Source organism: Microcaecilia unicolor, chromosome 3, assembly GCF_901765095.1.
Source record: "Microcaecilia unicolor chromosome 3, aMicUni1.1, whole genome shotgun sequence".
Lineage (NCBI taxonomy): Eukaryota > Metazoa > Chordata > Amphibia > Gymnophiona > Siphonopidae > Microcaecilia > Microcaecilia unicolor.
This window is the reverse complement of record NC_044033.1, coordinates 453604610-453628289: the sequence shown is the minus strand read 5'-3', so window position 1 is coordinate 453628289 and position 23680 is coordinate 453604610. Positions and strand designations below refer to the sequence as shown.

Below are 23680 nucleotides of genomic sequence, written 5' to 3'. Positions count from 1 at the left end.
TAGTGGGAGACCAGTGAGAAGTAAGTTGAACATTAACCCTGGGATTCTATACATGGCGCCTTAATTTCTGCACAGAAATCAAAGCATATTCTATAACAATGCACATAATTTAATTGGAGGGGCATAATCGAACGGGGCCGACCATCTATATGGGCGGCCATCTCTAAGGCCGGCCCCGTAAACAGCATACCCGACCGTATTATTGAAACAAGATGGCCCGCCATCTTTCGTTTCGATAAAACAGTCGGGGCCGGCCAAATCTCAACATTTGGGCCAGCCTTAGAGATCGCCGGCATTAGAGATGGCCGCCATTGGTTTTTGCCGATAATGGAAACTAATGGTGGCCATCTCAAACCCGGCCAAATCCAAGCCATTTGGTCGTGGGAGGAGCCAGCATTTATAGTGCACTGGTCCCCCTCACATGTCAGGACACCAGCCGGGCACCCTAGGGGGCACTGCAGTGGACTTCACAAATTGCTCACAGGTGCATAGGTCCCTTACCTTGGGTGCTGAACCCCCCAAAACCTCCCAAACCCACTCCCCACAACTGTACAACACTACCATACCCTTAAAGGGTAACAGGGGCACCTACATGTGGGTACAGAGGGTTTGGGGTGGGTTTTGGATTGCTCCCATTTACCACCACAAGTGTAACAGGTAGGGGGATGAGCCTGGGTCCACCTGCCTGAAGTGCACTGCAGTACCCATCAAAAACTGCTCCAGGGACCTGCATAGTGCTGTGATGGAGCTGGGTGACATTTGAGGCTGGCATAGATGCTGGCAATTTTTTTTTTGATGGGAGGGGGTTGGTGATTATGGGGGAAGTAAGGGAAGGTGATCCATGATTCCCTCTGGTGGTCATCTGGTCAGTTGGGGCATTTTTTGAGGCTTGGTCCTAAAAATAAATGTAAAGCCAGCCAAGTGCTCATCAGAGCCGGCCTTCTTTTTTCCATTATCTGTCGAAGCAGGCCATCTTGTAACCACGCCCCCGTCCCAACTTCCATACCCTGCCGAAATGTCCCCTTTAACTTTGGCTGGCCCTGCGACGGAAAGCAGTTGAAGCTGGCCAAAATCGGCTTTCGATTATATCGATTTGGCCGGATTTAGGAGATGGCCGGCCATCTCCCGATTTGTGTCGGAAGATGGCCGGCCTTCTCCTTCGAAAATAAGCAGGTTGGTTAACTAGCTAATCAATACTGTTTATAGGATGTTGACAAGCAATTATCAGGAGAAATTTGCATTAATTAAGGTTTACACGCACAACTCGGTGTTTTTCAAGGCCCTTTAAGGACCATGACAGATAAGTCAGAGAGAAGTGTACTGTTTGGGAGAAATATTTTTCCATAACTGTTTTGCTGTTTGAATTGTGGTTCATTGAGGCTTGAATATTTTGACAGTCCTTCTAATGCAACATTTATTTCTTAAGTCATTTAAAAAGATATCAACAGATATCTTTACTAAAAGATTTTTCTTATATATTTAGAAAACAATTCTATAAAAGGGCATCTCAAATTAGGAGCCTGGATAGTGCCTGTCTATTCAATAAGGGAATGGAAATGCCTACTTTCCTTCATACAATACTAGCCTAACTGGGTATATATGTATCTAACAATTAGATGCAAGCACTTATGCCAGACATAGAGCTGGTGTAATTATTATACCCAAATTGTATATATGGCACCTAGAGTTATACATGTTAAATTAGGCGCACACCCAATTTAATGTGCATAACTTAATTGAATAAAGAGCCAATCAATGCTGATAATTGGTGATTACAGTCAATTATCAGCACTAATTGACCCTAATTAGGATTTATACATATATCATTTTCTAAAATATGTGCATAAATCCTAATGCACGTAACCTTTTGGGGTATGACTAGGGGCATTCTAGAAGCATTCCTAAATTTTATGGGTGTATATATACAATTGTGTCTAAATGTAGGTACCTATAACTAGGCCTGTGGATAAGAGACTTAATTGCAGGTGCCTACAGTTAGGCACAGATAGCGCTAAGCATGATTCTATAAAGGACACATATCCCTTTAGAATCACGCTAAGGGCCACTTTTACTAAGGCACACTAGTGTTTTTAGCATGCAGTAATATTTAGGGCACGCTAAATATAGGCAACAGCTGTTGGAATATATAGATATCACTAACATTTAGCGCACTCTAAATATAGTGGGGGTTGTTTACTAAAGCTTAGCTTGAGCTATCTGCAGCAGGGCCCATAGGAATAAACTGGACCCTACTGCAGATAATTTGAGCTAAGCTTTAGTAAACAACCCCCAGTGTGCGCTAAAAAAGCTAGCACACCTTAGTAAAAGACCTTATAAATGCATTAAATTTTCAGTGCCGATTTGTCGGTGTTTCTTATTGAATTTGGCCTTTAGGGGTAGATTCTATATATGGAACTTATAAAAATCGGTGCTGAAATCAGTGCCAACCAAGTATATTCTATAATCGGTGTCTAGATTTAGGTGCTGATTATAGAATATGTTTAGTTCATATTTCAGTGCCTAAATGTATGCACATCCATTTACACCAACAAAAACATAGCATAAATCCCAGCATGTAGATTTGGACGCACTGGGTCATATTCTATAACTAGGTGTGCAAAGTTCACAATGCCCACAAAATGCCCATTAACTACAGCCCTTTTTCCCTATGTGTGTTAGAAGTTGGGCGCATGTCATTACAGAATACGTTTAGTGAGTTGTGCGCCTAAATTCTAATCAATGCCAATTAGTGTTCATTATTGCTTGTTAAGTTCTATTATGAGTGCTCATTAGCTTGTTAAATTACGTGCATTGTTATAGAATCTGCATCAATTTTGGTGCCGATCTTTAGACACAATATATAGAATCCAGGGGTTAGTGCCTAAGTGCTAAAGATACCTGTAAATTACACATGTAAGTTTGAGCCGCACTCTTACTCCACCCAAACTCTGCCCATGTGCATGCCTCCTTGCAATTGCATGCTAAGTAATTTGAGCAGGTATTTACAGAATAGCGCTTATGTAGAATTTTGGCACTTATGTAGGTATATGCATACATATGCATATAAATATCATTATTCATGATAATTCATCAAAAAATTAAACAGATAGAAAACTATAATCATAGATTAAATCTTCGCTTCTTGAATTTTCCAAAATCTCCGGGTATTACTCCCTTGGATGCCTTTAAGAAATATTTGTTTGAAGTTTTGAAGTTTACCTCAGAAACTATTCCCCCGATAAATCTGATTTATTATATACCTAACAAGAGAACCTCAGAGAATTCTTTGGAAATGATTTGTCAAGAAAAGAAAGATTAATTAAATATATCTGAACTATTAGAAACATCATTATCAGCAGATTCAGAAAGGATGACTTTATTGGTTTCATTCCTATTTGAGCAAGATTTGGAAGTGGTGAAAAGGTTATCCCTCCGAAATTTGCAAACTTTGTTTTATGGCAAAAAAGTTTGGATATTTCCAGATGTTACAAAGCAAACACAATTTCTCTAGAGCCATCTTTCTAATGATATGGGACCTGCCCCTTTCACCAATTTCCTGGGAGTTTGAAATGCCATGAAACCTAATAATTTCAACTGGAATGCCCAATCCTTTCTTCCCTACAAAGAACTCAGAGTAACCTGTAATGGGCTGCCATTAAGACGCATTATTTTACCACTAATTTATCCTATTTTAGCCACAGGTACCATTTTAGCCTTGAAACCTAGTTACTAATAATTGGGGTAAACAGTAAAATAGCACATCTTAATGGTAGTCCACTCTGCTAACTTCCCCCCTTCCACCCTAAATGTTGTCATTTTTGCACTTGTCGCATGTCATCCTCATATTGTTGATGTTAATTTATGATATTTAAATTTTTTGTTCTCAATGCTGCAGATATGAGATTTTACGTAATGCAGTACTTTTCTTATGAGATGTTTTATGAACTGTATTATCTATTGCTACACTATAAGCTTGTAAAAGGTAGTTTTGGGTAGTTCTCTAGTTAACATATAACGGGTCCTTTTACTAAGCTGCGTAGATGCATACGTGTGCCCAACATGTGTAAATTTGGAGTTACCGCCCGGCTATTGCATGGCCCTTGCGGTAATTTCATTTTTGACGTGCGTTCGCTACACACACCAAAAAATAATAATTTTTATTTTCTGGCATGCGGCAGAAATGTGATGGTAATCATAATTCTATGCACATAGATGATTACCACATGGTAAACGTGTGAGACCTTATCGCTAAATCAATGGCGGTAAGGTCTCAGACCCAAAATGGCTGTGTACCAATTTTTATTTTGCCACACGTCCATTTTTGCAAACATTTTTAAAATGGCCTTTTTTACGGGCACACTGAAAAATGGATCTGCGTGCGCCCAAAATATGTGCCCACACTAGCACAGCCCATTTTCAGTGCACCTTAGTTAAAGGGCCCCTAATTGAGAGCAAATAAGTAACTATATATATACTACACAGTGAGGATTATGTATCTATCTGTAAAAACTTTAATTGCAGGAAAATGCAAGAGTTATTGTTGCCCTTTTAAAATATACTAAATAGCTTTTTATTTTATTTTTTTTAGTTAAAAAGGCTATTGAACTCAAGTCAAGAGGTGTCAAGATGTTACCTAGCAAGGACAGCAACCATAAAAATTCTGTCTGTAAGTACTATTCCTTTCTTTACAATGGAATAATGAATTTTGGATATGTGGTTTAAAAAATATCTTTGCATTCTTGCAATTTTGTGTATAATAGAAAATGTTGAAGAAAAACCATTTCCTTATTGTATAATTGTATTGTTACTTTTACAATAAAATCCTTTTTAGGGATGGTTGGTTGATTAGCAGCAGTGATATGCAGAGTTATATCAAAGATCCTCAAGTTCAAACCCTTAAGTTGGATCTTTTAATCTTTTTGTCAATTGGAGCTGTGGAAACTGATGAGTCAGCTTTCACTGATACTGGGAGTGGGAGCACTGGTTCCAATTGATCTAGAGTCCCAAAGGAGCAGAAAACAAATCTATTATGAATTAAGGTTATTGCTACATAGTTATTTAGTCTCCGAGTATATTACGCCTGGTCACATGGAAAACATTGCTATAATATATTGTTATGGAAAACATTGCAATAATATATTGTTATTTGATTGCATATAATACTCAAATACACATTACATCAGATGCTATTAAGCTCTTGAGACTATTTTGATACAACATAATAAATGAAATGCAACACCTTCCTCAAATATGGATTTAGGAAGTTTACTTTTGATCTTTTTTATAATTATTTCTTAGAGCATTGTTATTAACGTGGGCTACCATTGAGGTTTTTTTATATCACAAAATCATGCTTTTTAAAACAGGCTGATGTATAATAATTTTAGAATTTATGTGAGCTGAGTGTCCAGGCTTCTAGGCATGTCCAGGGGGTTCCTGGGGATGGTTGGGTAAGGCAATAGCAAGTTGGGATGGGCCGGGTCCTCTGGGATTGCCCCAGTATCAGGATACCAAGCAGGCCTTCGTGGCACTGGGTGTTCCTGGAGAACACTGCAAGTGTGGCTGATTTGGCAGGAGAACCCAGGGATGTGATGGGAGTTAGGCTGAAGCGTGCTGAGCATGTGCAAGTTTTTGCACATGCTCTGTAGAGCTTCAGTTCTCTGGGATAGGCTACATTGATGCATAGGCCTTGATTTTGAAGCTACCCATCTGGCCTACTACTAGTGTTCACAGCTTGGCTCCGGTCCTGATGGAGGTGGCTTTAGAGGCTGAAGAGCATGGCGCCACAAGGTTCAAGCCTTGGAATCCAAGTAAGAGGGTTTTACGGTATATAAAGTTAAAATTTTATTTTAATTGTAACTTATTTTTATGTTGTGCACATCAGGATCTTAAAACTATTTTTAATTTTAATGGTTATCAAGGTCTCAGGGGGTCTCAGGGGGTCTCAGGGAGATGGCTTAGGTGGTTGGGTAATGTAATAAAATTATTTTATTGTTTTTATTTGTAGTAATTGGTTAAAGCATATTTTAATGGTTAGAACACCAGCACTGTGAGCATGCTGTGAGGGGGTGGTAAGGTTTAATTAATATTAATGGCATGAAGTAAGGGTTTTAATTGGATTTTTGTGGTAATTTTCTTAGGGGGTATTCTACTAAGGAACGCTAGTGTTTTTAGCGCACACTTATTTTTAAAGTGTGTTAAAATGCTATTGCGCCTTTGTAAAAAGACCCCTTAATTTGTGGCTAAGTGAGATAAAAACACTGTAAAAAGTGATTTGGGGATTTTTTCTATTAATTTTAAAGATTATTGTGGAATAATCTAGCTTTCTGTGGAAAAAGAAAACTTTCTATTCAACGTTTGTGGAAAAATGTGTTCTTTAATGTTAGTCTATGAGGAATGACTATTTGGAATATTTGATTTGAATTTTGTTCCTCAACCAGATCAGGCATGCATGACTGGGTTGAATGGGGTTATTCGTTCAGGGTTTTGGAATGGTTTGAGGTGGGGCTCATTTTTGTAAATATATTGTGATTATATATATATATATATATATATATATATATATATATATATATATATATATATATATATATATATATATATATATACTGGAGTTATATATAGTGAGATGTGGAGGGGCATTTTCGAACAGGGCCAGCCATCTCTAAGGGTGCCCATCTACGAGAATGGTGCAGTGAAGGGGCGGGGCCAACCGTATTTTCAAACAAGATGGCCGGCCATCTTTTGTTTCGATAATACGGTTGGCCGGCCAAATGTCAGAGGTGGCCGGGTTTGAGATGGCCGACCTTGGTTTTTGCCGATAATGGAAACCGAGACTGGCCATCTCAAACCCAGCCAAATCCAAAGCATTTGGTCGTCGGATGAGCCAGCATTTGTAGTGCACTGGTCCCCCTGACATGCCAGGACACCAACCGGGCACCCTAGAGGGCACTTCTAAAAATTAAAAAAAAAATTGAAAATAGCTCCCAGGTGCATAGCTCCTTTACCTTGGGTGCTGAGCCCCCCAAATCCCCCCCCCCCAAAACCCACTCCCCACAACTCTACACCATTACCATAGCCCTTGTGTGTGAAGGGGGGCACCTACATGTGGGTACAGTGGGGGTTTTTTTTTGGGGGGGGGAGTTGGAGGGCTCACATTTACCACCACAAGTGTAACAGGTAGGGGGGGATGGGCCTGGGTCCACCTGCCTGAAGTGCACTGCACCCACTAAAAACTGTTCCAGAGACCTGCATACTGCTGTCAGGGAGCTGGGTATGACATTTGAGGCTGGCAAAAAAAGTTTTTAAAGTTGTTTTTTTTTGAGGATGGGAGGGGGTTAGTGACCACTGGGGGAGACAGTGGAGGTGATCCTGATTCCCTCTGGTTGTCATCTAGTCAGTTCGGGCACATTTTTGGGACTTGGACCTGAAAAAAGGGACCAAGTAAAGTCAGCCAAATACTCGTCAGGACCAGCTTTCTTTTTTCTGTTATCGGGCGAAGCCGGCCATCTCATACTACGCCCCATGTCCGGCCCCTGTCCCACCTTCTGTACCCTGCTGACACGCCCCCTTGAAGTTTGGCAGACTGCAGTTGAGGCCGGCCAAAATCAGCTTTCGATTATGCCGATTTCACCGGCCTTGAGAGATGGCCAGCCATCTCCTGATTTGTGTCGGAAGATGGCCGGCCTTCTCTTTCGAAAATAAGTTGGATAGTCTAGTCTCTTTTTGGAATAAGACTGAATTTTTCCCTCTGTCAAAGCAAGTGTATGGAGCTGATGGTCCTTAATTTATTTTTAAGTGGAAGGCTTCTGGAATGAAGTATTTGGGTATAAGGTATGGGCACACTTTAGAGGAAATTGTGCAAGGGAATAAAGATTATTTAGTTTTATCTTTGGAAACATTGGTCACAGGTTGGTCTCCACTAAATCTGTTGCTGGGGATGGATGGAGCCTATTAAAATGGTTCTGATACTAAAAGACTAATTATGTCTTTGGTATGGTGCCTTTGCCCTTTCAAGTGTCTCTCTTTAAGAGAATGACACCAGAATGAGTGGTGTAGAAAGGTAAAACTGAATCAATTTTTCACTGTTTCAAAAAGTACAAAGACCAGGGGACACTCAATTAAATTTATGTGGAAATACTTTTAAAACAAATAGGAGGAAGGTTTTTTTTAACTTAAAGAATAGTTAAGCTATGGAACTTGTTGCTGGAGGATGTAGTAATGGCGGTTAGTATATTTTGGTTTAAAAAGAAACAAATTCCTGGAGGAAAAGTCCATAATCTGTTATTGAGATGGACATGGGGAAAGCCACTACTTGCCCCGGGATTGGTAACATGAAATGGTGCTACTAATTGGGTTTCTGCCAGGTACTTGTGACCTGGATTGGCCACTGTTGGAAGCAGGTGAATGGGCTAGATGGACCATTGGCCTGACTAAATATGGCTATTCTTATGTTCTTAGGGGATTGTTTCAAAATTCTTATGGCATGGGAAGCCTCCTAGAATTACTATGAGGAAACTGTAGCAGTCTAAGCAGATGGAGGGAGCAAATTTGCCAAATTTTGTACACTACCATCTGGCTTATCTGTTGAGGCAAGGTGGACAGTGGTTTCAGGTACAGTGTTATGAGAATAAATCTGTTTGGTTACAGTTTGAAAAAGCTGTGGAGGGGCATAATCGAACGGGGCGCCCAAGTTTTCCTGAGGGCGTCCTCGCAGGACATCCCGGCGAAGGGGCGGGGAAACCCATATTATTGAAACAAGATGGGCGTCCAACTTTCGTTTCGATAATACGGTCAGGAACGCCCAAATCTCAACATTTAGGTTGACATTAGAGAATCTATTTAAAAATCTATTGAATATATTGAATATATAGATTTAAAAATCTATTGAAAGGATTAAAACACATGAAGTCCATGCACACTGTTAGTACTGCATCAATACATACTCATTTATACTCCCATCCCCCGAAATTCTAACACACTCAAACCTTAACCTACAAGTAAAATGTTATAACCAAACGTTCTTTAGCTATTGTTCTGTAATCCTATCAGTATCCATTGTTTCTTCACTATTCCATTGTTCTGTTCCATTGTTTTATCCCTCTTACGATACGTAGATTTGTTTTTACTTTACTCCTCACAATGTAACCATAATCGAGTTGTAACAAATTGTACTTCCATCAATACAATGTATTGTAAGCCACACTGAACCCGCAAATAGGTGGGAAAATGTGGGATACAAATGCAATAAATAAATAAATAAGATGTTCGACCTTAGAGATGGTTGTCCCCGTGTTTCGGCGATAATGGAAACCGAGGACGCTCATCTCAGAAATGACCAAATCCAAGCCCTTTGGTCATGGGAGGAGTCACCATTCGTAGTGCACTGGTCCCCCTCATATGCCAGGATAACAACCGGGCACCCTAGGGGGCACTGCAGTGGACTTCACAAATTGCTCCCAGGTGCACAGCTCCCTTACCTTGGGTGCTGAGCCCCCGAAAACCCACTACCCACAACTGTACAACACTACCATAGTCCTAAGGGGTGAAGGTGGCACCTACATGTGGGTACAGTGGATTTGTGGTGGGTTTTGAAGGGCTCACATTTACCACCACAAGTGTAACAGGTAGGGGGGATGGGCCTGGGTCTGCCTGCCTGAACTGCACTGCACCCACTAAAACTGCTCCAGGGACCTGCATACTGCTGTCAGGGAGCTGGGTATGACAACTGAGGCTGGCAACAAATATTTTAAAAGGTTTTTTTTAGGGTGGAAGGGGGTTAGTGACCACTGGGGGAGTAAGGGGAGGTCATCCCCGTTTCCCTCCAATGGTCATCTGGTCATTTAGGGCACCTTTTTGAGGCTTGGTCGCAAGAAAAAATGGACCAAGTAAAGTCGGCCAAGTGCTCGTCAGGGACGCCCTTCTTTTTTCCATTATTGGCCGAGGACGCCCATGTGTTAAGCATGCCCCAGTCCTGCCTTCGCTATGCTTCCGACACGCGCCTGGGAACTTTGGTCATCCCCGCGACGGAAAGCAGTTGAAGGCGCCCAAAATCGGCTTTCGATTATGCCGATTTGGGCGACTCTGGGCGGACGCCCATCTCCCGATTTGTGTCGAAAGATGGGCGCCCTTCTCTTTCAAAAATGAGCCCAATAGTGACTCCAATTCCTCTGGATTATTTAGTAGGTATGGCTACTTTTTATGGGTAAGTTTCCTGTAATATTAGCAAATATGGATTGTTATTTGCATACACTTGATATACCGCATACACAAAGAGCTGGCTTCTAAGTGGTTTACAAAACAAAAGGTAACTGCCAGAGAAGAGAGAGAATAGAAAGAAGAAGATAAATCAAGGTTTAGCAGAGTAGGAAAGACTGAAAAGGCGGGTTTTTAGGGCTGCTTTAAACTTAACATAGGAGGGTTCAACCAGAGGTGAACAGAATGAGTTCCATATCTTCGGACCAGCATAGCTGATGGTCATGGCATAGGTGATGTCAAGGCAAATGACAGATGGAGAGAGGAAGCCAGCAGTGGAGGAGTGAAGTGGGCAGGAGAGAGTTTCATTCTAATGCAGTATCAGCTCTCATTTGGAGTAATAATAGTATTCTATTAGCTAAAAATAAACCAGTTTATTGGCCTCTCTGGAAAGATATAAAGATTTAGGAGTCCTTTTATGAAGGTGCACCAACAGATTTAGCGCATGCTAATGATTAGTGTATGCTAAATGATAAGATGCCCATAGGAATAATGTAGGCTACTACAATATATAGATGGAGGAGAAAATGATTCAGAACATTTGCAATTGGCAACAAGGTGGAGTCTCATATTTTTTTGCACGAATATTCACATCACTCCCTTGGTGACTCTATTAACGTGCATAGGTTTAATCATCGACTGAAACCACCTCCACCCTAATGTTGCAATTCATTAAACTTAACATACTAAAAAGTGCAAATACGTGTAAATATATGCCAAAGACACTTAACTTGCGGAGCATATAAACTCCCTTATTCAGACTGGAGTGTGTAGAAGCCCCGACATTGCCTGTTTCGCTATGCTTCTTCTGGGGGAACCCACACCATTTAACCTGATAACATAAATCATAAAATACAAAGTGTCAATCTCTTGTTCCTATTGCAAATATTCATAGTATTTGAATTAACGTGGACTTACTGAATCGTGTGACATACCCTCTTGGCTGTTCCCACAAAATGGCGCCTCTGCTCCCTTTCAAATCTGCCAGTTACCGGAAATAATTATACATCACTTCCGCGGGGGAACCAAAAATGCTCACATAAAACTGCCCCATTGCAACATGGTATTGAGACCCTCGGGTTCCACCGTGTTTAACCGATGTATCCAGAAGGTCTCACGTTGCAGCAGTTTCCTATTAAAATCCCCGCCTCTCATCGCTGGATCAACACGTTCAATCACCTTACATTTAAGATCTTCAAAACTGTGATTTTTGACCACACAGTGTTGGACTAAAGGAGCACCAAAATTATGTGCATTAATCCTAGATTTGTGTTCTATCAATCTAGCATGCAACGATCGAGTGGATTTACCTATATATAGTTTTTGACAAGGGCACTTGATGTAATAAACAATGCCTTGAGTTCGGCACATTGTATGTTTTTTTAGCTTGTATATTATACCATTATAAGAAAAATGGTCGCCCTCTTCTGTCATTTTACATGTCTTACAATGGGATTTGCCACACCTAAAATGTCCCATTTCTTCTAACCTGTCAGATGTCTCATTTGGCGGCACAGGTAATTGTGCAGGACTCAAAATTTCTTTTAAGTTCTGAGAGCGAGAAAAAGCAGTTCTTACTGAATAATTCTCAAAAAGAGGATGTGATCGAATTATGTCCCAATGGTGTCGAATGATATCCGCTATTCCTTCCCCACCAGGAACATAACGCAACACAAAGGTTAAAACATCTTCCGCCTGCTTGTTTGAATGATTTGGTTGCAATAGCAGTTCTCTATTGTTGAACTTAGCACGTATATACGCTTTTTTCAAAATCTTGTGTGGGTAATGTCTTTGCAGCAATTTCGCCCCTAAGGCGTCTGCATGTATTTTGTAGTCGATGATTAAACCTATGCACGTTAATAGAGTCACCAAGGGAGTGATGTGAATATTCGTGCAAAAAAATATGAGACTCCACCTTGTTGCCAATTGCAAATGTTCTGAATGATTTTCTCCTCCATCTATATATTGTAGTAGCCTATATTATATTAGGAGTAAGTCAAGCCATATAGTTTTTTGTTTTCATAGGAATAATGGGCATTTTATCATTTAGTGCACACTAAATCCATTAGCACACCTTAGTAAAAAGACCTCTTCATTTGTATGGCAACTTCTGCAAGATGGAAAATTTAAGACTTCAAACCTTAAGGGGAGAGTCTGGACTTCCTAATAATCATTCTTGTGGCTACAGTTGCAACATGCATTGTGACATTCCGAGCTGAATATTAGAAATGTAACAGACCAATGGTTGTTACCAGCTTTATTTCATGGTAGTGTTGCCAGACTCCAACCAGAAAGTTTCTATGAGTACTCAGTTTGGGAATTTCAGTCGCAGGATGCCTTGAAGGATCAGCAATGGCAGTTTTATTGGCTACATGGTCAATCACCAATGTCAGCATCAATAACTAAGGGGTCCTTTTACTAAGGTGCGCCAAAAAATGGGCTGCGCTAGTGTAGGTGCATGTTTTGGGTGCACAGGGATCCATTTTTAAGCGTGCCTGTAAAAAAGGCCTTTTTTTGCCAAAAATTGACATGCGGCCAAATAAACATTGGCGCGGATCCATTTTGGGTCTGAGACCTTACCACCACCCGTTGACTTAGCGGTAAGGTCTCACGCAGTAACCGAGCAGTTTCAGTCAGTTTCAGGGTGGGAGGGGGGGTTGGGGGGCTTGGGGGCAGGGGGAGGGGGTGGAGTTGGGGTTGTGGGTGTTGAATTGGTTTCGGGTGTGAAGGATGGGGGTGGCTTGGGAGAGGGGGGTTGGGATTTGGGTGAGAGGCATGCGTTGTACCGTATTCTGGAAGGGGAGGGTGAGAATAGCCACTTTCTATTGGTTACTGATCTTTCCTTGAGAATGGTGCAGGGATACTTTGTTGTGTTTTGGGCTTATAGACTGTTTAAATATGGACCAGTTATAGTATCTGGAGGGCAGGCTGGGACCTCCAGATCTGATGAGAATTTGTATCAGGGGTGTGCAGTACTCAGTACTCTTCCTTCAGGGATGCCCCATTGTAAAGTAATAACATGGAATGCAGGGGGGGATCTCCTCCCCGATAAAGCGGAAGAAGATACTATCCAATTTAAAACGCCTTAAGGCGGAAATTACATGCCTGCAGTAGACCCGACTCTCAGACTCTGAACACAGTAAGTTAAAGCAGGCCTGGGTAGGTCAGGTTAGTTATGCCTCCTCTGGAGCAAGGAAGTGGGGAGTAGCGATTTTATTTCACAAAAAACTAGTCCATAGCTCTGAGGTCCTCCTGCAGGATTCTCAGGGGAACTATCTTCTGACAAAATTGTGGTTGCAAGGCCAAGAGCTCTATTTACTGTCTGTGTATGCTCCTACCCCTTATGACCCGAGGGTTTTCCCGGATCTGCTGAAGAAATTTAATCCCTATCAGGGCAAGCCGCTGATTGTTGCGGGGGATATGAATACTTTAATGGACCCTGAGGTTGCTTTTTTTTTTTTATTTGTTACATTTGTATCCCACATTTTCCACCTATTTGCAGGCTCAATGTGGCTTACATTGTACCGTAGAGGCATACACCATCTCCAGTAGAGAAACAAATACAAAGAGTTGTTGTGGTCGAATAAGGTTCATGTGTTATAGACACATTGGGGAATCGTAGAGAGGAAGAGTTATACAGAGTCTATTACAAGCTTTTGTTTCGTTGTGTTGCAGGGTTTAGCCACTTAGGTTGGGTCAATAGGGTATGCCTTTTTGAACAGGTTGGTTTTTAGTGATTTCGGAAGTTTAGGTGGTCATACGTTGTTTTCACAGCTTTTGGTAGTGCGTTCCACAGTTGTGTGCTTATGTAGGAGAAGCTGGATGCATAAGTTGATTTGTATTTGAGTCCTTTGCAGCTTGAGTAGTGGAGATTTAGGTATGTTCGTGTTGATCTGATTGTGTTTCTTGTTGGTAGGTCTATGAGGTCTGTCATGTAACCCGGGGCTTCGCCGTAGATAATTTTATGGACCAGGGTGCAGATTTTGAAAGCAATACGTTCTTTGATTGGTAGCAAGTGTAGTTTTTCTCAGAAGAGTTTGGTGCTTTCGAATCGCATTTTTCCAAATATAAGCCTGGCTGTTGTGTTTTGAGCGGTCTGAAGTTTATGAATTGTTCTTTGTATCCCGCGTAAATTCCACTGCAGTAGTCTGCATGGCTTAGTACCATTGATTGTATCAGGCTGTGAAATGTTTCCCTCTGGAAGAATGGTTTCACGCGTTTGAGTTTCCACATTGAGTGGAACATTTTCTTAGTTGTAGAGTTAACTTGACTCTCAAGTGTAAGGTTACGGTCGATAGTAACACCGAGGATTTTCAGGGTGTCTGAGATAGGGAGGGTGTAGTCTGGGGTGTTCATATTTGTGGGTTTGTTCGTATTGTGTTTGGATGGGAGGATGAGACAGTGTGTTTTATCTGTATTGAGTTTTAGTTGAAATGAATTTGCCCATGAGTCCATGATGTTTAGGCTAAGCTTGATTTCATTGGTGATTTCTGTCAGGTCATGTTTGAAAGGTATGTATATTGTGACATCATTTGCATAGATGAATGGGTTGAGGCCTTGGTTGGATAAGGACTTGGCTAGTGGTGTCATCATTAGGTTCAAGAGGATCGGTGATAGTGGTAATCCTTGAGGTACTCCGCAGTCGGCTTTCCACGGTGATTATATGTTTGAATTAGATTTCACTTGGTATGTTCTAGTGGTTAGGAAACCCTTGATCCAACTAAGTATGTTTCCACCAATAGCGAAGTAATCTAGGAATCTTAGTAGTATATTATGGTTTACTATGTCGAATGCACTAGACATGTCGAATTGAAGGAGAAGTATGCTTTTACCTGTTGCTGTTTCCTGCTTGAATTTGGCCAGGAGAGTAATGAGTACTGTTTCAGTGCTATGGAGGGGGTGAAATCCTGATTGTGATTCATGTAAGATTGAGAATTTGTTTATGTAATCACCGAGTTGTTTGGTTACCATGCTTTCCATCAGTTTGACTTCTAGAGGGATAGATGCTACTGGGCGGTAATTGGTGAGTTCACTTGTCTTTTTCTTGGTGTCTTTTGGAATTGGGGTGAGTAGGATGTTGCCATTTTCCTAAGGGATGAGACCTTGTTGGAGCAAGTAGTTTAGGTGGGATGTGAGGTCTGCTATGAAGCGTCGGGGGCAGATTTTATTAGGTAGCTGGGGCAACTATCTAATTTGCAGTGAGTGTCGGAGAACTTGTAAATCGCATGGGTAACTGTTTCGGTGGTGAGGAGAGCGAAGTTTGACCAGATTCGGTCCGCTGGGTATTCTCCAGGAGTTGGGTCCAAACCGTTGATGAAGTTTTTGATATCAGTATTGTCAAGAGGAAGTGTGTTGCGTAGATTTACAATTTTTTCATTGAAATATTTAGCAAGTTTGTCTGCAGATGGGATGTCGGTGTTGGTTGTTGTGACTAAGGTGGTGTCTAGTAGTTGATTTACAAGTTGGTATTTACGGGTTGATTGCACAGGGACTAGGGGTGGTGGGACTTTGGCAGGGTGGATAAGGGCATGTTACAATCCTTCTCCACCTCCCTTTCGGTGGTAGATGTGTGGAGATTATTGCACCCTGGGGAGAGAAATTTTTCTCATAGATCACGAGCCCATGGGACGTGGGCGAGACTGGACTACATATTAGTGTCTACTCCCCTCTTCCCATGAGTCACTGAGGCTCAAATGGAGCAGGATGTGATTTGTGATCACGCTCCTGTCTAGTTTGAGCTGGAAGCTCCAGTGCATTTCCAATCTGCTCCGAGTTGGAGATTCCTGAGCTACTTGGCCAAGGACAGGGAATTTCAGGGCTACTTACAGTCACGTTGGAAGAGCTATCTTGCTCATAATAAACAACATAGATCAAACCCTCAGCTATTTTGGTGCACAGCGAAGGCAGTACTCCACGGGGAGATTATCTTCTATGTAGCAGCGAGACGCAGGAAGGTTGCCACTAGCATTCTCAATTTAGACAGACAGCTGAGCAAGGCCAAACGTGTGTACCTAAATTCCCCATCGTAAGTTAATAGAGACAATTATGTGGCCCTGCAGGTGGCACTCAACTCCTTATTACACGAGCAGACACAGGTTTGGCAACAGATACTGGGGCCTTCTTGCGAAGGTGGTTAAGTCATGAGGGGAAAAGCGTACTATCTCAGCCTTGAGAGATGATACGGGAACAATGGTGAATTGCCCCAACTTGGTGATGCAGCTTTTGCAAGAGCATTTTCAGCAGCTTTATAGGAGAGAGGCATCACCAGAGAGGGGTAAAGTGAGTGAATTTTTGGCTAGGGCAGAGATGCCTAAGCTGGCAGCAGAGGCGGTGGAGCTTTTGGAGACCCCCTTACAGCCTAAAGAACTCCAGCGCGAAATCAAGGGGCTAAAACCCTTTTCCGCGCCCGGGACGGATTGGGTTCTCTGGGGCATTCTATAAAATCCTACAGCTCTCTCTGGTAGGATCTTTACTTGATTATCATCAGTCTGTTATCCAAAGGGGGGCATTTCCCAAATATGAAAATACAGCATTAATCTCTCTCCTTCTTAAGCCGGGTAAACCTCCTGAAGTCCCTGAATTGTACCACCCAATTTCTTTGATAAATGTAGATATTAAACTATTAGCAAAGGTCATGGCATGTAGGTTGTTGACTCAGCTCCCAGATTTGTTCAGCCCTGCCCAAGTAGGGTTTATACCTAAGTGCCACTCGGTATTGCATGTCCGAAGAATTCTTTTTTATCCATGGCACATTGCAGGCATAATAACACCCCCACTATGCTGGTTAGTCTGGATGCTGCTAAAGCATTTGATCATGTAGGGTGGGGATTTTTGTTCCAGGTGCTTGAATGGGTAGGCCTACTTGAATGGTTTTTACAGGCACTGAGAGCACTCTGTGAAGGCCTAGAGGTGCAGATAGTGGCTAATGGAGGTAGGTCGGCGAGTTTTGAGGTGCAGCGTGGAACAAGGCAGGGTTGTCCCTTGTCTCCCATTTTATTTGACATCTCACTAGATCCTTTAATTCGTGTGTTGAATAATACCACTGAGATCCGAGGTGTGTGCTTAGGAACGCAGGAAGTTAAGACATTAGCATATGCGGATGATGTATTACTCCTCCTGTCTGACCCGCAGATCTCCCTTCCGTGCGCACTGGAACTCCTGTGGCAGTATGGTGCCCTGTCGGGGTTCTCTCTTAACTTACATAAATCCTGTGCATTGGTGCTAGATGAAGGGTTGAGACAATCCTGGGAGGGGAAGTTTCCACTTAGATGGGAGGACACGGCTTTGATATACCTGGGGATCATAATTCCAAGAGACCTTACCTCTTTATATGCAGTTAATATTAATCCACTTCTTGAGAGGACTAGGCTTAAATTGGCTCTTTGGCAGACCCTGCCTCTGTCAATATGGGGAAGGATTGCCCTATTCAATATGATATTAGCCCCCAAGTGGCTATATTTGTTTCAGCAGCTACCCCTATTCTTAAAAAGGAGGGAGGAGAGGATGTTGGGAAGACTCCTGCAGGGTTACTTGTGGCGAGGGAAGAAGCCTAGACTCCTGCTGGCGATGGTTTCTACCCCAAGGGAATATGGGAGGATGGGCCTCTTGAGTATCAGATACCTAACAATTGCATGTGCAATGCAACACATAAATGATTGGTTCTAGGGCACTATGGAATTTCCATTAACACCATTGGAGACCACCTTATTTCCAGAAACACAACAGGATCAACACGAACATACCTAAATCTCCACTACCCAAGCTGCAAAGGACTCAAATACAAATCAACTTATGCATCCAGCTTTTCCTACATAAGCACACAACTATGGAACACATTACCAAAAGCTGTGAAAACAACGTATGATCACCTACACTTCCGGAAATCATTAAAAACTAACCTGTTCAAAAAGGCATACCCCCCAACTTAAATGCCTGTACCTTGCAACACAATGAAACCAAAGCTCGTAATGGACATATAATAACTCTTCCTCTCTACAATTCTCTTCCTCTCTACGATTCCCTAATGTGTCTGTTACACATGAACCTTATTCTACTACAACATTACTGTATTTGTTCATACCGGAATTGCCGAACGCCTCTATGGTACTATGTAAGCCACATTGAGTCTGCAAATAGATGGGAAATGTGGGATACAAATGTAACAAATAAATACATAAAATATTAATTTCAGCCAACTGTTGCACACTGGGGGTAGATTGCCAGTGCACGCCTTTCAGCGACACCCACTATTGCACTCTCTCAGAGCTACCTGGCGCTGGCTGTGTAGGAGACATCACATTTCTGCTGAGATTACCACACTGATCACTTAATTGGACAGTGGCACTCGACATCAGTCCTGATCACAAGGCTATGGTTAGTGCTAGGGTAATCTGGGGTCAGAGTTGGGTGGAGCCAGGAGTTTGAAGACTAACCTGCTTATAATCGAACGAGAAAAACACCCAAGTTCCGACCTAAATCGGGAGATGGACGTTTATCTCACAAAAACGAATAACGCGGTATAATCAAAAGCCGAACTTGTACGTTTTCAACTGCACTCCATCGCAGAAGCATACAAAGTTGACGGGGGCATGTCGGAGGTGTGGTGAAGGCGGGACTGGGGCATGGTTATCACCCGAACAGAGATGGGCGCCTTTCGCCGATAATGGGAAAAAAGTATGCGTTTGTAGCTAGAATTCCTGGACCCTGTTTTTTCACGAATAAGGCCCCAAAAAGTGCCCTAAATGACCAGATTACCCCCAGAGGGAATCGGGGATAACCTCCCCTGACTCCCCCAGTGGTCACTAACCCCCTCCCACCACAAAAAATGATGTTTCACAACTTTTTATTTTCACCCTCAAATGTCATACCCACCTTCCTGGCAGCAGTATGCAGGTCCCTGGAGCAGTTGTTAGGGGGTGCAGTGGACTTCAGGCAGGTGGACCCAGGCCCATCCCCCCCCTACCTGTTACAATTGTGCTGCTTAATGCTTATTAGTCGTCCAACCCCCCCAAACCCACTGTACCCACATGTAGGTGCCCCCCTTCACCCCTTAGGGCTATAGTAATGGTGTAGACTTGTGGGCAGTGGGATTTGAGGGGGATTTGGGGGGCTCAACACACAAGGGAAGGGTGCTATGCACCTGGGAGCTCTTTTACCTTTTTTTTTTTTTGTAAAAGTGCCCCCTAGGGTGCCCGTTTGGTGTCCTGGCATGTGAGGGGGACCAGTGCACTACGAATCCTGGCCCCTCCCACGAACAAATGCCTTGGATTTATTCGCTTTTGAGCTGGGCGCTTTCATTTTCCATTATCGCTGAAAAACAAAAACGCCCAGCTCACAAATTGTCGAATAAAACATGGACGTCTATTTTTTTTCGAAAATACGGTTCGGTCCGCCCCTTCACGGACCCATTCTCGGAGATAAACGCCCATGGAGATAGACGTTTTCGTTCGATTATGCCCCTCCACGTGAGCATGTAGGACTGTACAAAAAGCAGTCCTAACTTTGCCTGCCTATTATGCAGTATGGCACAGTCATGCCTATGTAATTTATGGATGCTACCAATGACCCAGATTTTTAGTGCCAGTGCCTGGGTATGACCCAGCACTGAAAATCCAAATTAATTTAGTCAGTGACATTCACTGTTTAAAAAACAAAGTGATCGCCACTGGATAGATATTGACCTAAAAGACTTTAGTAAGGAGAAGAGAAATCAAATGGGCAGTGTGAAAGTTTTTATCTGTCTCTGCACATCTCTCTGTTGTCAATTCTGACTTGCTGCTGCAGAAATGTCCTGGCACACTTACATTTGGGATGTGCCAGTAACATACCAAGGGCAGGGTGATGGAGGCAGTCCGCCCTGGGTGCAGGCAGCAAGGTGGTGCACGGAGCAGTCGCACAACTGTCAGCTCTGCAGATTCCTGGCCCCCCTCTGACATTACTTCCTGTTCCAGGGTAGGGGACTAGCGAAGGTGGGTGATGAGCTTCAAAGGAGGGTGTTGATATACCGGGAGGGGTGTATTGCACCAATAGGGGAGAGAGGGGTGATGCACTGAGGGGGGCATAGTGGCGAATCATCCTGGGTGGCTACCGACCTAGGTACACCACTGGGTTGTGCCACATTGGTTGGGAGCCTCTGATGTAACCTGCTATGAAAATGTCATTCTGATTTTACTTTTATCTAAAAAAAAAAACTGCACTATTAAATTTCTGAGTAAAAGCTACCATTTTGGTAGTAGAGAAAACCTAAGCATTAACTTAAGGCAGTATTCATCCTCATTGTAAAAATAAAATAAAATTTCCCAACCATGAAATCTCCCACTTTTCTCTGCAAAACATGCATTCTTAAAATTTATAATCATCCTTAAAACATGACTGTACTGAATGACATAAATTGCTTCATAAATCAGACTAATAAATTACGATACAGTTTCTAGGGAGGTCTGTTTCGCAGCAGGAGGAAAAATATTTTGTAAAATGTGTGATGTGAAAAATTGAGCTGTGATGAAAGCTGCAGTCTCCATATATTTGTGAAGGAAAGCAAAGCTTATGACTAGAAGCAAAACAAGGTGCTTCATCAATTCTACAACATATAATTTGCATATATAATTTCTAAAATAGTAACTGGAAAAATGAATCAATTAAAATCTATACAAGGAGATGTAATCTGATTGAATTTCAGGTAGTTAGATTGAAATGTAATCCAGTTATGAATCAAAAATTACTATTAAGCTCTTCTCAAGCACAATTACAGAAGATTACTGATTAGCCAAGTGAGTGTGTCATATTCAGGGGCATTTTCAAAAGAGAAGGGCGCCCATCTTCTGACACAAATCGGGAAATGGGCGTCCTTCTCTCAGGGTCGCCCAAATCGGCATAATTGAAAGCTGATTTTGGGCATCCTCAACCGCAGTCTGTCGCGGGGATGACCAAAGTTCATGGGGACATGTCGGAGGCGTAACGAAGGCAGGACTGGGACATGCTTAAGAGATGGGTGTCCTCGGCCGATAATGGAAAAAAGAAGGGCGTCCCTGACGATCATTTGGTCCACTTTACTTGATACATTTTTTTTCACGACCAAGCCTCAAAAAGGTGCCCAAACTGACCAGATGACTACCGGAGGGAATCTGGAATGACCTCACCTTACTCCCCCAGTGGTCACCAACCCCCTCCCACCCTAAAAAAGAAAAACTTAAAATAAAATTTTGACAGCCTCTATGCCAGCCTCAAATGTCATACCCAGCTCCCTGACAGCAGTATGCAGGTCCCTGGAGCAGTTTTAGTGGGTACTGCAGTGCACGTCAGGCAGACGGACCCAGGCCCATCCCCCCTACCTGTTACACTTGAGGTGGTAAATATGAGTCCTTCAAAACCCACCACAAACCCACTGTACCCACATGTAGGTGTCCCCTTCACCCCTTAGTGCTATGGTAGTGGTGTACAGTTGTGGGGAGTGGATTTTTTTTTGGGGGGGTTGGGGGGCTTAGCACCCAAGGTAAGGGAGCTATGCACCTGGGAGCAATTTTTGAAGTCCACTGCAGTGCCCCCTAGGGTGCCCGGTTGGTGTCCTGGCATGTGAGAGGGACCAGTGCATTACAAATGCTGGCTCCTCCCATGACCAAATGCCTTGGATTTGGTCATTTTTGAGATGTGCGTCCTCGGTTTCCATTATGGCCGAAAAACCGGGGACGACCATCTCTAAGGTCAACCATCTCAACATATAGGTCGACCATCTCTAAGGTTGACCTAAATATTGAGATTTAGGCATCCCCGACCATATTATCGAAACGAAAGATGGACGCCCATCTTGTTTCAATAATACAGGTTTCCCCGCCCCTTCGCCAGGACGTCCTTAGAGATGGGCGCCCTTAGAGATGGTCGTCCCCGTTCGATTATGCCCAATCATTGTCAGCTGAAGAGACGCTGAATTCTGTGAAATCATAAGACAAATAGTAAGGAAAATTATCAAAATATAAATCCTTTAGGATAACAAGAGGATGATTTTATAAATTGATGTCTAGGTTAATTGGGCAGGAAGGCACCTATTTTAGCCTATTTTATAAATGTAACCCAGGTCTCGCTGCAGGCCCAAAACCCCAACCTGTGTCACAGGGATGAAACCACTTTCTTTTCTCTGGTCACTGTATAACATACCACACTCAAGTCCCAATTCACCAGCAGTTGAGCTTGTGAGTGGGTCAATGGTCCAAAATAGAAATCCAGGGTATTCGGAGCTTAACAGAGACATATTAGTGATACTCCTTTCATAGTCTGGAATCAAGCATCCTTCTCTCACACCAAAAACCACAATGCACTCCAAGAGTTGTATTTAAATGCAAAATAACTTTACTGGAACTTCTGCAACCAGCAGGCAAACTCTTCAGAACTCTTTATGTACGTTATCCACCCACGACTATTTGTGCAAAACTGCATGTGTTTTGTCCCTACTACCTCCACCAGTAGGGCATTCTAGGCATACTCTTTTCATGGAAAAAAAGTATTTCATGATGTTGCTTTTAAGTTTTTCTCTTTGCAGATTCCAAGTATTTAAATATATGTTTCATATCTCTCCTGTCCCTGCTGTCCTCTAGAGTGTACATATTTGGGTTTCTGTGAGGGGCATAATCAAACAGGGCGGCCAAATTTTCCTGAGGTCATCCTTGCAGGACATCCCCGTGAAGGGTCAGGGAAACCTGTATTATCAAAACAAGATGGGTGGCCATATTTTGTTTCAATAATATGGTTGGGGACGCCCAAATCTCAACATTAAGGTCAATCTTAGAGATAGTCGTCCCTAGAGATGGTCATCCTCGATTTTCGGCGGTAATGGAAACCGAGGATGCCCATCTCATGAACGACCGAATCCAAACCATTTGGTCATGGGAGGAGCCAGCATTCACAGTGCACTGGTCCCCCTGACATGCCAGGACACCAACCGGGCAACCTAGGGGGCACTGCAGTGGACTTCAGAAAAAGCTCCCAGGTACATAGCTCCCTTACCTTGTGTACTGAGCCCCCGAACCCCCCCCCCCAAAAAAAAAACCCCCACTCCCCACAACTGTACACCACTACCATATCCCTTAGGGATGAAGGGGGGCACCTAGATGTGGGTACAGTAGGTTTGTGGTGGGTTTTGGAGGGCTCACATTTACCACCACAAGTTTAACAGGTAGGGGGGATGGGTCTGGGTCCGCCTGCCTGAAGTGCACTGCAGTACCCACTAAAACTGTTCCAGGGACCTGCATACTGCTGTCATGGAGCTGGGTATGATATTTGAGGCTGGCCCCAGGGGTGCAGTCCCTTGATTGCTGCTGGCTGCAGGGATGTCGGCTGGTGCAGGTGAAGTGTTAGTACTCATGAGTACGTCCATTCGTGGCTTAAGGTTCCCACATCCTTGAAGAGTTGCTGCAACCGAAGAGCCAGTTGTTGA

General features: G+C 42.8%; 1 protein-coding gene across 1 annotated transcript in view; it reads left to right on the top strand.

Annotated features, from left to right (window-relative positions):
- The window catches only part of CSMD1 (CUB and Sushi multiple domains 1), a 2896277-nt gene that overhangs the window by 1486163 nt on the left and 1386434 nt on the right, over positions 1-23680 (top strand). The window contains exon 7 of the mRNA XM_030195161.1: positions 4589-4666. Within this exon, the coding sequence (XP_030051021.1) occupies positions 4589-4666 (78 nt within the window). The remainder of the gene's footprint in view (positions 1-4588; positions 4667-23680) is intronic.